The 17575-nt window shown below is 37.6% G+C and overlaps 1 protein-coding gene across 1 annotated transcript in view; it reads left to right on the top strand.

Annotated features, from left to right (window-relative positions):
• LOC137631719 (flagellar attachment zone protein 1-like) overlaps positions 1-17575 on the top strand; it is a 116465-nt gene that overhangs the window by 94140 nt on the left and 4750 nt on the right. Inside the window, exon 2 of the mRNA XM_068363606.1 lies at positions 15867-15994. Coding sequence (XP_068219707.1) covers positions 15867-15994 — 128 coding nt within the window. The remainder of the gene's footprint in view (positions 1-15866; positions 15995-17575) is intronic.

Raw genomic sequence — 17575 nt, 5'->3', positions numbered from 1 at the left:
TGATGTAGAGGTACAAGGCTACATTATAGGATAAAGTACTGTCTCAGTTGGAAGAATCAAGTAGTTGGACTATGGAAGATGGAGATGAAAGGGAACTTTGCTTTGAGGAGGAAATATCCTTTGATGTAGAGGTACAAGGCTACATTATAGGTTAAAGTACTGGCTCAGTTGCAAGGATCAAGTAGTTGGACTCTGGAAGATGGAGAGAAAAGGGAACTTTGTTTTGAGGAGGAAATATCCTTTGATGTTGAGGTACAAGGCTACATTATAGGATAAGGTACTGGCTCAATTGCAAAGATCAAGTAGTTGGACTCGGGAAGATGGACAGAAAAAGGAACTTTTTTTTAGGAGGAAATATCCTTTGATGTAGAGGTACAAGGCTACATTATAGGATAAAGTACTGTCTCAGTTGGAAGAATCAAGTAGTTGGACTATGGAAGAGGGAGAAAAAAAGAAACTTTGTTTTGAGGAGGAAATATCCTTTGATGTAGAGGTACAAGGCTACATTATAGGATAAAGTACTGTTTCAGTTGGAAGGATCAAGTAGTTGGACTCTGGAAGATGGACAGAAAAAGGAACTTTGTTTTGAGGAGGAAATATCCTTTGATGTAGAGGTAAAAAGCTACATTATAGGATAAGGTACTGGCTCAGTTGCAAGGATCAAGTAGTTGGACTCTCGAATATGGAGAGAAAATTGAACTTTTTTTTTTGAGGAGGAAATATCCTTTGATGTAGAGGTACAAAGCTACATTATAGGATAAAGTACTGGCACAGTTGCAAGGATCAAGTAGTTGGACTATGGAAGATGGAGATAAAAGGGAACTTTGCTTTGAGGAGGAAATATCCTTTGATGTAGAGGTACAAGGCTACATTATAGGTTAAAGTACTGGCTCAGTTGCAAGAAATCAAGTAGTTGGACTCTGGAAGATGGACAGAAAAAGGAACTTTGTTTTGAGGAGGAAATATCCTTTGATGTAGAGGTACAAAGCTACATTATAGGATAAGGTACTGGCTCAGTTGCAAGGATCAAGTAGTTGAACTCTGGAAGATGGAGAGAAAAAGGAACTTTCCTTTGAGGAGGAAATATCCTTAGATGTAGAGTTACAAGGATACATTATAGGATAAAGTACTGGCTCAGTTGCAAGGATCAAGTAGTTGGACTCTGGAAGATGGAGATAAAAGGGAACTTTGCTTTGAAGAGGAAATATCCTTTGATGTAGATGTACAAGGCTACATTAAAGGATAGAGTACTGGCTCAGTTGCAAGGATCAAATAGTTGGACTCTGAAAGATGGAGAAAAAAAGGAACTTTGTTTTGAGGAGGAAATGTCCTTAGATGTAGAGGTACAAGGCTACATTATAGGATAGAGTACTGGCTCAGTTACAAGGATCAAATAGTTGGATTCTGGAAGATGGAGATAAAAGGGAACTTTGCTTTGAGGAGGAAATATCCTTTGATGTAGAGGTACAAGGCTACATTATAGGATAAAGTACTGGCTCAGTTGCAAGGGTCAAGTAGTTGGACTATGGAAGATGGAGAGAAAATGGAACTTTGTTTTGAGGAGGAAATATCCTTTGATGTAGAGGTACAAGGCTACATTATAGGATAAAGTACTGGCTCAGTTGCAAGGATCAAATAGTTGGACTCTGGAAGATGGAGAGAAAAAGGAACTTTGCTTTTAGGAGGAAATATCCCCAGAAGTAGAGGTACAAGGCTACATTATTGGATAAAGTACTGGCTCAGTTGCAAGGATCAAGTAGTTGGACTATGGAAGATGGAGATAAAAGGGAACTTTGCTTTGAGGAGGAAATATCCTTTGATGTAGATGTACAAGGCTACATTATAGGATAGAGTAATGGCTCAGTTGCAAGGATCAAGTAATTTGACTCTAGAAGATGGACAAAAAAAGGAACTTTGCTTTGAGGAGGAAATATCCTTTGATGTAGAGGTACAAGGCTACATTATAGGATAAGGTACTGGCTCAGTTGCAAGGATCAAGTAGTTGGACTCTGGAAGAAGGAGAGAAAAAGGAACTTTGTTTTGAGGAGGAAATATCCTTTGATGTAGAGGTACAAGGCTACATTATAGGATAAGGTACAGGCTCAGTTGCAAAGATCAAGTAGTTGGACTCTGGAAGATGGACAGAAAAAGGAACTTTTTTTTTGAGGAGGAAATATCCTTTGATGTAGAGGTACAAAGCTACATTATAGGATAAAGTACTAGCACAGTTGTCAAGGATCAAGTAGTTGGACTATGGAAGATGGAGGTAAAAGGGAACTTTGCTTTGTGGAGGAAATATCCTTTGAGGTAGAGGTACAAGGCTACATTATAGGATAAAGTACTGGCTCAGTTGAAAGGATCAAATAGTTGGACTCTGGAAGATGGAGAGAAAAAGGAACTTTGCTTTGAGGAGGAAATATCCCTAGATGTAGAGGTACAAGGCTACATAATTGGATAAAGTACTGGCTCAGTTGCAAGGATCAAGTAGTTGGACTATGGAAGATGGAGATAAAAGGGAACTTTGCTTTGAGGAGGAAATATCCTTTGATGTTGAGGTACAAGGCTACATTATAGAATAGAGTACTGGCTCAGTTGCAAGGATCAAGTAATTGGACTCTAGAAGATGGACAGAAAAAGAACTTTGCTTTGATGAGGAAATATCCTTTGATGTAGAGGTACAAGGCTACATTAGAGGATGAAGTACTGGCTCAGTTGCAAGGATCAAGTAGTTGGACTCTGGAAGATTTAGATAAAAGGGAACTTTGCTTTGAGGAGGAAATATCTTTTGATGTAGAGGTACAAGGCTACATTATAGGATAAGGTACTGGCTCAGTTGCAAGGATCAAGTAGTTGAACTCTGGAAGATGGAGAGAAAAATGAACTTTGTTTTAAGGAGGAAATATCCTTTGATGTAGAGGTACAAGGCTACATTATAGGATAAAGTACTGGCTCAGTTGCAAAGATCAAGTAGTTGGACTCGGAAAGATGGACAGAAAAAGGAACTTTTTTTTGAGGAGGAAATATCCTTTGATGTAGAGGTACAAGGCTACATTATAGGATAAAATACTGTCTCAGTTGGAAAAATCAAGTAGTTGGACTATGTAAGAGGGAGAAAAAAAGGAACTTTGTTTTGGGGAGGAAATATCCTTTGATGTAGAGGTACAAGGCTACATTATAGGATAAAGTACTGTCTCAGTTGGAAGAATCAAGTAGTTGGACTATGGAAGATGGAGATGAAAGGGAACTTTGCTTTGAGGAGGAAATATCCTTTGATGTAGAGGTACAAGGCTACATTATAGGTTAAAGTACTGGCTCAGTTGCAAGGATCAAGTAGTTGGACTCTGCAAGATGGAGAGAAAATGGAACTTTGCTTTGAGGAGGAAATATCCTTTGATGTAGAGGTACAAGGCTACATTATAGGATAAAGTACTGGCTCAGTTGCAAGGATCAAGTAATTTGACTCAAGAAGATGGACAGAAAAAGGAACTTTGCTTTGAGGAGGAAATATCCTTTGAGGTAGAGGTACAAGGCTACATTATAGGATAAAGTACTGGCTCAGTTGAAAGGATCAAATAGTTGGACTCTGGAAGATGGAGAGAAAAAGGAACTTTGCTTTGATGAGGAAATATCCCTAGATGTAGAGGTACAAGGCTACATAATTGGATAAAGTACTGGCTCAGTTGCAAGGATCAAGTAGTTGGACTATGGAAGATGGAGATAAAAGGGAACTTTGCTTTGAGGAGGAAATATCCTTTGATGTTGAGGTACAAGGCTACATTATAGGATAGAGTACTGGCTCAGTTGCAAGGATCAAGTAATTGGACTCTAGAAGATGGACAGAAAAAGAACTTTGCTTTGATGAGGAAATATCCTTTGATGTAGAGGTACAAGGCTACATTAGAGGATGAAGTACTGGCTCAGTTGCAAGGATCAAGTAGTTGGACTCTGGAAGATTTAGATAAAAGGGAACTTTGCTTTGAGGAGGAAATATCTTTTGATGTAGAGGTACAAGGCTACATTATAGGATAAGGTACTGGCTCAGTTGCAAGGATCAAGTAGTTGAACTCTGGAAGATGGAGAGAAAAATGAACTTTGTTTTGAGGAGGAAATATCCTTTGATGTAGAGGTACAAGGCTACATTATAGGATAAGGTACTGGCTCAGTTGCAAAGATCAAGTAGTTGGACTCGGAAAGATGGACAGAAAAAGGAACTTTTTTTTGAGGAGGAAATATCCTTTGATGTAGAGGTACAAGGCTACATTATAGGATAAAATACTGTCTCAGTTGGAAAAATCAAGTAGTTGGACTATGGAAGAGGGAGAAAAAAAGGAACTTTGTTTTGGGGAGGAAATATCCTTTGATGTAGAGGTACAAGGCTACATTATAGGATAAAGTACTGTCTCAGTTGGAAGAATCAAGTAGTTGGACTATGGAAGATGGAGATGAAAGGGAACTTTGCTTTGAGGAGGAAATATCCTTTGATGTAGAGGTACAAGGCTACATTATAGGTTAAAGTACTGGCTCAGTTGCAAGGATCAAGTAGTTGGACTCTGGAAGATGGAGAGAAAAGGGAACTTTGTTTTGAGGAGGAAATATCCTTTGATGTTGAGGTACAAGGCTACATTATAGGATAAGGTACTGGCTCAATTGCAAAGATCAAGTAGTTGGACTCGGGAAGATGGACAGAAAAAGGAACTTTTTTTTTAGGAGGAAATATCCTTTGATGTAGAGGTACAAGGCTACATTATAGGATAAAGTACTGTCTCAGTTGGAAGAATCAAGTAGTTGGACTATGGAAGAGGGAGAAAAAAAGAAACTTTGTTTTGAGGAGGAAATATCCTTTGATGTAGAGGTACAAGGCTACATTATAGGATAAAGTACTGTTTCAGTTGGAAGGATCAAGTAGTTGGACTCTGGAAGATGGACAGAAAAAGGAACTTTGTTTTGAGGAGGAAATATCCTTTGATGTAGAGGTAAAAAGCTACATTATAGGATAAGGTACTGGCTCAGTTGCAAGGATCAAGTAGTTGGACTCTCGAATATGGAGAGAAAATTGAACTTTTTTTTTTGAGGAGGAAATATCCTTTGATGTAGAGGTACAAAGCTACATTATAGGATAAAGTACTGGCACAGTTGCAAGGATCAAGTAGTTGGACTATGGAAGATGGAGATAAAAGGGAACTTTGCTTTGAGGAGGAAATATCCTTTGATGTAGAGGTACAAGGCTACATTATAGGTTAAAGTACTGGCTCAGTTGCAAGAATCAAGTAGTTGGACTCTGGAAGATGGACAGAAAAAGGAACTTTGTTTTGAGGAGGAAATATCCTTTGATGTAGAGGTACAAAGCTACATTATAGGATAAGGTACTGGCTCAGTTGCAAGGATCAAGTAGTTGAACTCTGGAAGATGGAGAGAAAAAGGAACTTTCCTTTGAGGAGGAAATATCCTTAGATGTAGAGTTACAAGGATACATTATAGGATAAAGTACTGGCTCAGTTGCAAGGATCAAGTAGTTGGACTCTGGAAGATGGAGATAAAAGGGAACTTTGCTTTGAAGAGGAAATATCCTTTGATGTAGATGTACAAGGCTACATTAAAGGATAGAGTACTGGCTCAGTTGCAAGGATCAAATAGTTGGACTCTGAAAGATGGAGAAAAAAAGGAACTTTGTTTTGAGGAGGAAATGTCCTTAGATGTAGAGGTACAAGGCTACATTATAGGATAGAGTACTGGCTCAGTTACAAGGATCAAATAGTTGGATTCTGGAAGATGGAGATAAAAGGGAACTTTGCTTTGAGGAGGAAATATCCTTTGATGTAGAGGTACAAGGCTACATTATAGGATAAAGTACTGGCTCAGTTGCAAGGGTCAAGTAGTTGGACTATGGAAGATGGAGAGAAAATGGAACTTTGCTTTGAGGAGGAAATATCCTTTGATGTAGAGGTACAAGGCTACATTATAGGATAAAGTACTGGCTCAGTTGCAAGGATCAAATAGTTGGACTCTGGAAGATGGAGAGAAAAAGGAACTTTGCTTTTAGGAGGAAATATCCCCAGAAGTAGAGGTACAAGGCTACATTATTGGATAAAGTACTGGCTCAGTTGCAAGGATCAAGTAGTTGGACTATGGAAGATGGAGATAAAAGGGAACTTTGCTTTGAGGAGGAAATATCCTTTGATGTAGATGTACAAGGCTACATTATAGGATAGAGTAATGGCTCAGTTGCAAGGATCAATTAATTTGACTCTAGAAGATGGACAAAAAAAGGAACTTTGCTTTGAGGAGGAAATATCCTTTGATGTAGAGGTACAAGGCTACATTATAGGATAAGGTACTGGCTCAGTTGCAAGGATCAAGTAGTTGGACTCTGGAAGAAGGAGAGAAAAAGGAACTTTGTTTTGAGGAGGAAATATCCTTTGATGTAGAGGTACAAGGCTACATTATAGGATAAGGTACAGGCTCAGTTGCAAAGATCAAGTAGTTGGACTCTGGAAGATGGACAGAAAAAGGAACTTTTTTTTTGAGGAGGAAATATCCTTTGATGTAGAGGTACAAAGCTACATTATAGGATAAAGTACTAGCACAGTTGTCAAGGATCAAGTAGTTGGACTATGGAAGATGGAGGTAAAAGGGAACTTTGCTTTGTGGAGGAAATATCCTTTGAGGTAGAGGTACAAGGCTACATTATAGGATAAAGTACTGGCTCAGTTGAAAGGATCAAATAGTTGGACTCTGGAAGATGGAGAGAAAAAGGAACTTTCCTTTGAGGAGGAAATATCCCTAGATGTAGAGGTACAAGGCTACATAATTGGATAAAGTACTGGCTCAGTTGCAAGGATCAAGTAGTTGGACTATGGAAGATGGAGATAAAAGGGAACTTTGCTTTGAGGAGGAAATATCCTTTGATGTTGAGGTACAAGGCTACATTATAGAATAGAGTACTGGCTCAGTTGCAAGGATCAAGTAATTGGACTCTAGAAGATGGACAGAAAAAGAACTTTGCTTTGATGAGGAAATATCCTTTGATGTAGAGGTACAAGGCTACATTAGAGGATGAAGTACTGGCTCAGTTGCAAGGATCAAGTAGTTGGACTCTGGAAGATTTAGATAAAAGGGAACTTTGCTTTGAGGAGGAAATATCTTTTGATGTAGAGGTACAAGGCTACATTATAGGATAAGGTACTGGCTCAGTTGCAAGGATCAAGTAGTTGAACTCTGGAAGATGGAGAGAAAAATGAACTTTGTTTTGAGGAGGAAATATCCTTTGATGTTGAGGTACAAGGCTACATTATAGGATAAGGTACTGGCTCAATTGCAAAAATCAAGTAGTTGGACTATGTAAGAGGGAGAAAAAAAGGAACTTTGTTTTGGGGAGGAAATATCCTTTGATGTTGAGGTACAAGGCTACATTATAGAATAGAGTACTGGCTCAGTTGCAAGGATCAAGTAATTGGACTCTAGAAGATGGACAGAAAAAGAACTTTGCTTTGATGAGGAAATATCCTTTGATGTAGAGGTACAAGGCTACATTAGAGGATGAAGTTCTGGCTCAGTTGCAAGGATCAAGTAGTTGGACTCTGGAAGATGGAGATGAAAGGGAACTTTGCTTTGAGGAGGAAATATCCTTTGATGTAGAGGTACAAGGCTACATTATAGGTTAAAGTACTGGCTCAGTTGCAAGGATCAAGTAGTTGGACTCTGGAAGATGGAGAGAAAAGGGAACTTTGTTTTGAGGAGGAAATATCCTTTGATGTTGAGGTACAAGGCTACATTATAGGATAAGGTACTGGCTCAATTGCAAAAATCAAGTAGTTGGACTATGTAAGAGGGAGAAAAAAAGGAACTTTGTTTTGGGGAGGAAATATCCTTTGATGTAGAGGTACAAGGCTACATTATAGGATAAAGTACTGTCTCAGTTGGAAGAATCAAGTAGTTGGACTATGGAAGATGGAGATGAAAGGGAACTTTGCTTTGAGGAGGAAATATCCTTTGATGTAGAGGTACAAGGCTACATTATAGGATAAAGTACTGTCTCAGTTGGAAGAATCAAGTAGTTGGACTATGGAAGAGGGAGAAAAAAAGAAACTTTATTTTGAGGAGGAAATATCCTTTGATGTAGAGGTACAAGGCTACATTATAGGATAAAGTACTGTTTCAGTTGGAAGGATCAAGTAGTTGGACTCTGGAAGATGGACAGAAAAAGGAACTTTGTTTTGAGGAGGAAATATCCTTTGATGTAGAGGTAAAAAGCTACATTATAGGATAAGGTACTGGCTCAGTTGCAAGGATCAAGTAGTTGGACTCTCGAATATGGAGAGAAAATTGAACTTTTTTTTTTTGAGGAGGAAATATCCTTTGATGTAGAGGTACAAAGCTACATTATAGGATAAAGTACTGGCACAGTTGCAAGGATCAAGTAGTTGGACTATGGAAGATGGAGATAAAAGGGAACTTTGCTTTGAGGAGGAAATATCCTTTGATGTAGAGGTACAAGGCTACATTATAGGTTAAAGTACTGGCTCAGTTGCAAGAATCAAGTAGTTGGACTCTGGAAGATGGACAGAAAAAGGAACTTTGTTTTGAGGAGGAAATATCCTTTTATGTAGAGGTACAAAGCTACATTATAGGATAAGGTACTGGCTCAGTTGCAAGGATCAAGTAGTTGAACTCTGGAAGATGGAGAGAAAAAGGAACTTTCCTTTGAGGAGGAAATATCCTTAGATGTAGAGTTACAAGGATACATTATAGGATAAAGTACTGGCTCAGTTGCAAGGATCAAGTAGTTGGACTCTGGAAGATGGAGATAAAAGGGAACTTTGCTTTGAAGAGGAAATATCCTTTGATGTAGATGTACAAGGCTACATTAAAGGATAGAGTACTGGCTCAGTTGCAAGGATCAAATAGTTGGACTCTGAAAGATGGAGAAAAAAAGGAACTTTGTTTTGAGGAGGAAATGTCCTTAGATGTAGAGGTACAAGGCTACATTATAGGATAGAGTACTGGCTCAGTTACAAGGATCAAATAGTTGGATTCTGGAAGATGGAGATAAAAGGGAACTTTGCTTTGAGGAGGAAATATCCTTTGATGTAGAGGTATAAGGCTACATTATAGGATAAAGTACTGGCTCAGTTGCAAGGGTCAAGCAGTTGGACTATGGAAGATGGAGAGAAAATGGAACTTTGCTTTGAGGAGGAAATATCCTTTGATGTAGAGGTACAAGGCTACATTATAGGATAAAGTACTGGCTCAGTTGCAAGGATCAAATAGTTGGACTCTGGAAGATGGAGAGAAAAAGGAACTTTGCTTTTAGGAGGAAATATCCCCAGAAGTAGAGGTACAAGGCTACATTATTGGATAAAGTACTGGCTCAGTTGCAAGGATCAAGTAGTTGGACTATGGAAGATGGAGATAAAAGGGAACTTTGCTTTGAGGAGGAAATATCCTTTGATGTAGATGTACAAGGCTACATTATAGGATAGAGTAATGGCTCAGTTGCAAGGATCAAGTAATTTGACTCTAGAAGATGGACAAAAAAAGGAACTTTGCTTTGAGGAGGAAATATCCTTTGATGTAGAGGTACAAGGCTACATTATAGGATAAGGTACTGGCTCAGTTGCAAGGATCAAGTAGTTGGACTCTGGAAGAAGGAGAGAAAAAGGAACTTTGTTTTGAGGAGGAAATATCCTTTGATGTAGAGGTACAAGGCTACATTATAGGATAAGGTACTGGCTCAGTTGCAAAGATCAAGTAGTTGGACTCTGGAAGATGGACAGAAAAAGGAACTTTTTTTTGAGGAGGAAATATCCTTTGATGTAGAGGTACAAAGCTACATTATAGGATAAAGTACTAGCACAGTTGTCAAGGATCAAGTAGTTGGACTATGGAAGATGGAGGTAAAAGGGAACTTTGCTTTGAGGAGGAAATATCCTTTGATGTAGAGGTACAAGGCTACATTATAGGTTAAAGTACTGGCTCAGTTGCAAGGATAAAGTAGATGGACTCTGGAAGATGGACAGAAAAAGGAACTTTGTTTTGAGGAGGAAATATCCTTTGATGGTGAGGTACAAAGCTACATTATAGGATAAGGTACTGGCTCAGTTGCAAGGATCAAGTAGTTGAACTCTGGAAGATGGAGAGAAAAAGGAACTTTCCTTTGAGGAGGAAATATCCTTAGATGTAGAGGTTCAAGGCTACATTATAGGATAAAGTACTGGCTCAGTTGCAAGGATCAAGTAGTTGGACTCTGGAAGATGGAGATAAAAGGGAACTTTGTTTTGAGGAGGAAATATCGTCAGATGTAGAGGTACAAGGCTACATTATAGGATAAAGTACTGGCTCAGTTGCAAGGATCAAATAGTTGGACTCTGAAAGATGGAGAGAAAAAGGAACTTTGTTTTGAGGAGGAAATGTCCTTAGATGTAGAGGTACAAGGCTACATTATAGGATAAAGTACTGGCTCAGTTACAAGGATCAAATAGTTGGACTCTGGAAGATGGAGATAAAAGGGAACTTTGCTTTGAGGAGGAAATATCCTTTGATGTAGAGGTACAAGGCTACATTATAGGATAAAGTACTGGCTCAGTTGCAAGGATCAAATAGTTGGACTCTGGAAGATGGAGAGAAAAAGGAACTTTGCTTTGAGGAGGAAATATCCCTAGATGTAGAGGTACAAGGCTACATTATATGATAAAGTACTGGCTCAGTTGCAAGGATCAAGTAGTTGGACTCTGGAAGAAGGAGATAAAAGGGAACTTTGCTTTGAGGAGGAAATATCCTTTGATGGTGAGGTACAAAGTTACATTATAGGATAAGGTACTGGCTCAGTTGCAAGGATCAAGTAGTTGGACTATGGAAGATGGAGAGAAAAAGGAACTTTCCTTTGAGGAGGAAATATCCTTAGATGTAGAGGTACAAGGCTACATTATAGGATAAAGTACTGGCTCAGTTGCGAGGATCAAATAATTTGACCTTAGAAGATGGAGAGAAAAAGGAACTTTGCTTTGAGGAAGAAATATCCTTTGATGTAGAGGTACAAGGCTACATTATTGGATAAAGTACTGGCTCAGTTGCAAGGATCAAGTAGTTGGACTATGGAAGATGGAGATAAAAGGGAACTTTGCTTTGAGGAGGAAATATCCTTTGATGTAGAGGTACAAGGCTACATTATAGGATAGAGTAATGGCTCAGTTGCAAGGATCAAGTAATTTGACTCTAGAAGATGGAGAGAAAAAGGAACTTTGCTTTGAGGAGGAAATATCCTTTGATGTAGAGGTACAAAGCTACATTTTAGGATAGAGTACTGGCTCAGTTGCAAGGATCAAGTAATTTGACTCTAGAAGATGGACAGAAAAAGGCACTTTGTTTTGAGGAGGAAATATCCTTTGATGTAGAGGTACAAGGCTACATTATTGGATAAAGTACTGGCTCAGTTGCAAGGATCAAGTAGTTGGACTATGGAAGATGGATATAAAAGGGAACTTTGCTTTGAGGAGGAAATATCCTTTGATGTAGAGGTACAAGGCTACATTATAGGATAGAGTACTGGCTCAGTTGCAAGGATCAAGTAATTTGACTCTAGAAGATGGACAGAAAAAGGAACTTTGCTTTGAGGAGGAAATATCCTTTGATGTAGAGGTACAAGGCTACATTATAGGATAAAGTACTGTCTCAGTTGCAAGGATCAAGTAATTTGACTCTAGAAAATGGACAGAAAAAGGAACTTTGTTTTGAGGAGGAATTATCCTTTTATGTAGAGGGCTATATTATAGGAAAAAGTACTGGCTCAGTTGCAAGGATCAAGTAGTTGGACTATGGAAGATGAAGAGAAAATGGAACTTTGCTTTGAGGAGGAAATATCCTTTGATGTAGAGGTACAAGGCTACATTATAGGATAGAGTACTGGCTCAGTTGCAAGGATCAAGTAGTTGGACTGTGCAAGATGGAGAGAAAATGGAACTTTGCTTTGAGGAGGAAATATCCTTTGATGTAGAGGTACAAGGCTACATTATAGGATAGAGTACTGGCTCAGTTGCAAGGATCAAGTAATTTGACTCTAGAAGATGGACAGAAAAAGGAACTTTGTTTTGAGGAGGAAATATCCTTTTATGTAGAGGGCTATATTATAGGATAAAGTACTGGCTCAGTTGCAAGGATCAAGTAGTTCGACTCTGCAAGATGGAGAGAAAATGAAACGTTGCTTTGAGGAGGAAATATCCTTTGATGTAGAGGTACAAGGCTATATTATAGGAAAAAGTACTGGCTCAGATACAAGGATCAAGTAGTTGGACTAAGGAAGATGGACAGAAAAAGGAACTTTGTTTTGAGGAGGAAATATCCTTTGATGTAGAGGTACAAGGCTATATTATAGGATAAAGTACTGGCTCAGTTACAAGGATCAAGTAGTTGGACTCTGGAAGATGGACAGAAAAAGGAACTTTGTTTTGAGGAGGAAATATCCTTAGATATAGAGGTACTAGGCTACATTATAGGATAAAATACTGTCTCAGTTGGAAGAATCAAGTAGTTGGACTATGGAAGAGGGAGAAAAAAAGGAACTTTGTTTTGAGGAGGAAATATCCTTTGATGTAGAGGTACAAGGCTACATTATAGGATAAAGTACTGTCTCAGTTGGAAGAATCAAGTAGTTGGACTATGGAAGAGGGAGAAAAAAAGGAACTTTGTTTTGAGGAGGAAATATCCTTTGATGTAGAGGTACAAGGCTACATTATCGGATAAAGTACTGTCTCAGTTGGAAGGATCAAGTAGTTGGACTCTGGAAGATGGACAGAAAAAGGAACTTTGTTTTGAGAAGGAAATATCCTTTGATGGTGAGGTACAAAGCTACATTATAGGATAAGGTACTGGCTCAGTTGCAAGGATCAAGTAGTTGAACTCTGGAAGATGGAGAGAAAAAGGAACTTTCCTTTGAGGAGGAAATATCCTTAGATGTAGAGATACAAGGCCACATTATAGGATAAAGTACTGGCTCAGTTGCAAGGATCAAGTAGTTGTACTCTGGAAGATGGAGATAAAAGGGAACTTTGCTTTGAGGAGGAAATATCCTTTGATGTAGAGGTACAAGGCTATATTATAGGATAAAGTACTGGCTCAGTTGCAAGGATCAAATAGTTGAACTCTGAAAGATGGAGAGAAAAAGGAACTTTGCCTTGAGGAGGAAATGTCCTTAGATGTAGAGGTACACGGCTACATTATAGGATAAAGTACTGGCTCAGTTACAAGGATCAAATAGTTGGACTCTGGAAGATGGAGATAAAAGGGAACTTTGCTTTGAGGAGGAAATATCCTTTGATGTAGAGGTACAAGGCTATATTATAGGATAAAGTACTGGCTCAGTTGCAAGGATCAAATAGTTGAACTCTGAAAGATGGAGAGAAAAAGGAACTTTGCCTTGAGGAGGAAATGTCCTTAGATGTAGAGGTACAAGGCTACATTATAGGATAAAGTACTGGCTCAGTTGCAAGGATCAAATAGTTGGACTCTGGAAGATGGAGAGAAAAAAGAACTTTGCTTTGAGGAGGAAATATCCCTAGATGTAGAGGTACAAGGCTACATTATATGATAAAGTACTGGCTCAGTTGCAAGGATCAAGTAGTTGGACTCTGGAAGATGGAGATAAAAGGGAACTTTGCTTTGAGGAGGAAATATCCTTTGATGGTGAGGTACAAAGCTACATTATAGGATAAGGTACTGGCTCAGTTGCAAGGATCAAGTAGTTGGACTCTGGAAGATGGAGATAAAAGGGAACTTTGCTTTGAGGAGGAAATATCCTTTGATGGTGAGGTACAAAGCTACATTATAGGATAAGGTACTGGCTCAGTTGCAAGGATCAAGTAGTTGGACTCTGGAAGATGGAGAGAAAAAGGAACTTTCCTTTGAGGAGGAAATATCCTTAGATGTAGAGGTACAAGGCTACATTATAGGATAAAGTACTGGCTCAGTTGCAAGGATCAAATAGTTGGACTCTGGAAGATGGAGAGAAAAAGGAACTTTGCTTTGAGGAGGAAATATCCCTAGATGTAGAGGTACAAGGCTACATTATATGATAAAGTACTGGCTCAGTTGCAAGGATCAAATAGTTAGACTCTGGAAGATGGAGATAAAAGGGAACTTTGCTTTGAGGAGGAAATATCCTTTGATGTAGAGGTACAAGGCTACATTATAGGTTAAAGTACTGGCTCAGTTGCAAGGATCAAATAGTTGAACTCTGGAAGATGGAGAGAAAAAGGAACTTTGTTTTGAGGAGGTAATATCCTTTGATGTAGAGGTACAAGGCTACATTATAGGATAAGGTACTGGCTCAGTTGCAAGGATCAAGTAGTTGGACTATATATATATATATATATATATATATATATATATATATATATATATATATATATATATATATATATATATATATATATATATATATGTATATATATATATATATCAATTAGTTTGCGAAGTACCCTTTGTCATGATGGTAGGCAACTGATTTTGTTTGCGAAATACCCTTTAAAATTATGGTAGGCAATTGATTAGTTTGCGGTCTACCCTTTGTCATGATGGTAGGCAATTGATTAGTTTGTGGAATACCCTTTAAAAGGATGGTAGGCAATTGATTAGTTTGCGGAATACCCTTTAAAAGGATGGTAGGCAATTGATTAGTTTGCGTACTACCCTATGTCTTGATGGTAGGCAATTGATTAGTTTGCGGAATACCCTTTTAAAGGATGGTAGGCAATTGATTACTTTGCGGACTACCCTTTGTCATGATGGTAGGCAATTGATTAGTATGCGGAATACCCTTTAAAAGGATGGTAGGCAATTGATTAGTGTGTGGAATAGCCTTTAAAAGGATGGTAGGCAATTGATTAGTTTGCGGACTACCCTTTGTCATGATGGTAGGCAATTGATTAGTTTGCGGTATACCCTTTAAAAGGATGGTAGGCAATTGATTAGTTTGCGGAATACCCTTTAAAAGGAGGGTAGGCAATTGATTAGTTTGCGGAATATCCTTTAAAAGGATGGTAGGCAATTGATTAGTTTGCGGACTACCCTTAGTCATGACAGTAGGTGATTGATTAGTTTGTAGAATACTCTTTGTAATGACAGTAGGTGACTGAATAGTTAGCAGAATACCCTTTGTCATGACAGTAGGAGGTTGATTAGTTTGCAGGATACCCTTTGTCCTGACAATAGATCATTGATTAGTTTACAAAATACCCTTTTGTAATGATGGTAGGTGATTGATTAGTTTGCTTAATACCCTTTGTAATGACAGTAGGTGATTGATTGATTGATTGGAAGTTTTCTGGCATCTTGCCATCGAAGGTCATTGACACCGAAACAGTAGGCGATTGTAATCCGTAGTTTCAGTCACAAAATTATTAAAAACTAGTGTACTCCAGTTGTCAAAAATTACGTCTAAATATTTAATGATATGCACACACAGATTCAGCCTTTCCCACTCCCTCCGCCTTTCCTGACTACAACACACTGGTTCGGCAATTTATGGAAGAGTGTGGTTTCTGAGTGTATCTCTCGGGGGTACACCCCTTCACCAGGATTCAACTACTCTCTCTCCCCTGAGCGCGACAGGAAATATATATATATATATATATATATATATATATATATATATATATATATATATGTATATATGTATATATATATATACATATATATATATATATATATATATATATATATATATATATATATATATATATATATATATCAGGGGCGTAGGAGCAGGGGGAGCTGGAGGGTTATAGCCCACCGCCCCCCCCCCCTTTTTTTGCTGAAAATATGCTTTTAAACGTTCAGATTTACATTTTGTAAATGCATTTTATCTCTGGTAACAGCTCTTGTACAGTCTCACCCTCCCACCCCACCCCCGCCACGTAAGTATCATGTTAGTACCCAGCATCATAGTTTCACAGTCCCGTCACTCGTCACTCGCTTAGTTTTACAGAGAGCAACCCCCATATTGGTAATTAATCCAGCCACTTATAATGTTTGACCCCCAGTGTATACCGTGCAAACATATGTTAATCTATCCATCATTACCAAACACTATTATAGTAACAAACTACATCATTGATACGCAGTAATAAATTGAAAACATGACACACGCCAACACATGTAGTTGACGAATATCGCATATATAAACACATGCATGAATACATATATATATATATATATATATATATATATATATATATATATATATATAATTTCTTCATAATCCTTTTTAGATATGTATACCTTTATATAATTTCAGAGCTTATGATGTAGTAATTATACATTATTCATACGCTTTTCATATGTATATTTTCTGGTCTCAAGCATGACTTTCAAATATGTATGTTTATATAAGAAATATGCTTGTTCTTAATTTTGCTTACTAACAATTATTCTATATATATATATATATATATATATATATATATATATATATATATATATATATATATATATATGTATATATATAACTAAATTCATTTATTTTAATATATGTTGTACAACACAACAGCCATATTGGAAAGAAAGTTGAAACTTGTAGAATGATTTGATTTACCTAATGTTTTCATTAATCTAGATTCACGAAGTAAACAAATGAAAGAATCAAATTTACTGTATTCTCTTCTCACAAGGTTTGATGCTTCATGTTATTATTCATTGAGTAATATTGAATCACTGCATGATACTTCATTGTCATTGGGAAAAAACCGATAGCCTTGACTTGATCGATATTGCGAGTGAGTTTGTAGCAAAGAATCAACATCGTCAGTATATTTTTGGTAAATTCACCAAGTAGGCGTATCGGTATATATATATATATATATATATATATATATATATATATATATATATATATATATATATATATATATATATATATATATATATATATATATATATAGGCCTATTGGTATTATATATATATATATATATATATATATATATATATATATATATATATATATATATATATATAGGCCTATTGGTATTTTATGATTGTTATTGTGTAAAAAATTGGAATTGGTCACATAAAAGTCTTTCAAAAACATGATTTTGTTTTTGATACAATATGCTGTCAGATGCCAGGAAATCGCATCTGAGGGTGTTTCCTCATCAAATTTTTCTGGGGGAGACTCCCAGTCACCCCCCCCCCCCTCCACTCCCTCCTATGCCTTCGCGCCTGTGGCTCCGCCTTCAGTGTCATTTCGAACTATAGCCCCCCTCCAAACAGGAAAACGCTCCTACGCCCCTGTATCATCTAAGAAATATTGCTTTTATAAAAAGAAGTACCTGGACGAAAATTCCGTAAAGAAACTTGTGATAAACTGTGTTATTACCTGGATTGACTACTACAACTCTATCTACTACAATTTACCAAAAGTCCAACTTAAGAAATTACAAAACAAAATAAACAGAGGAACAAGACTGATAAAAGGTGTCCCACCTAGAGAAAGGATCACCCCTATACTAATCGATTTACACTGGCTGCCGATTGAAGCGAGAATTGGATTTAAAATAAGTACAGTACATCGATGCATTTGTCTCGTTG

The sequence above is a fragment of the Palaemon carinicauda genome, chromosome 3 (genome assembly GCF_036898095.1).
Source record: "Palaemon carinicauda isolate YSFRI2023 chromosome 3, ASM3689809v2, whole genome shotgun sequence".
Classification (NCBI taxonomy): domain Eukaryota; kingdom Metazoa; phylum Arthropoda; class Malacostraca; order Decapoda; family Palaemonidae; genus Palaemon; species Palaemon carinicauda.
Note: the sequence above shows the minus strand (reverse complement) of the source record. Positions and strands in the feature narration are given on the sequence as shown.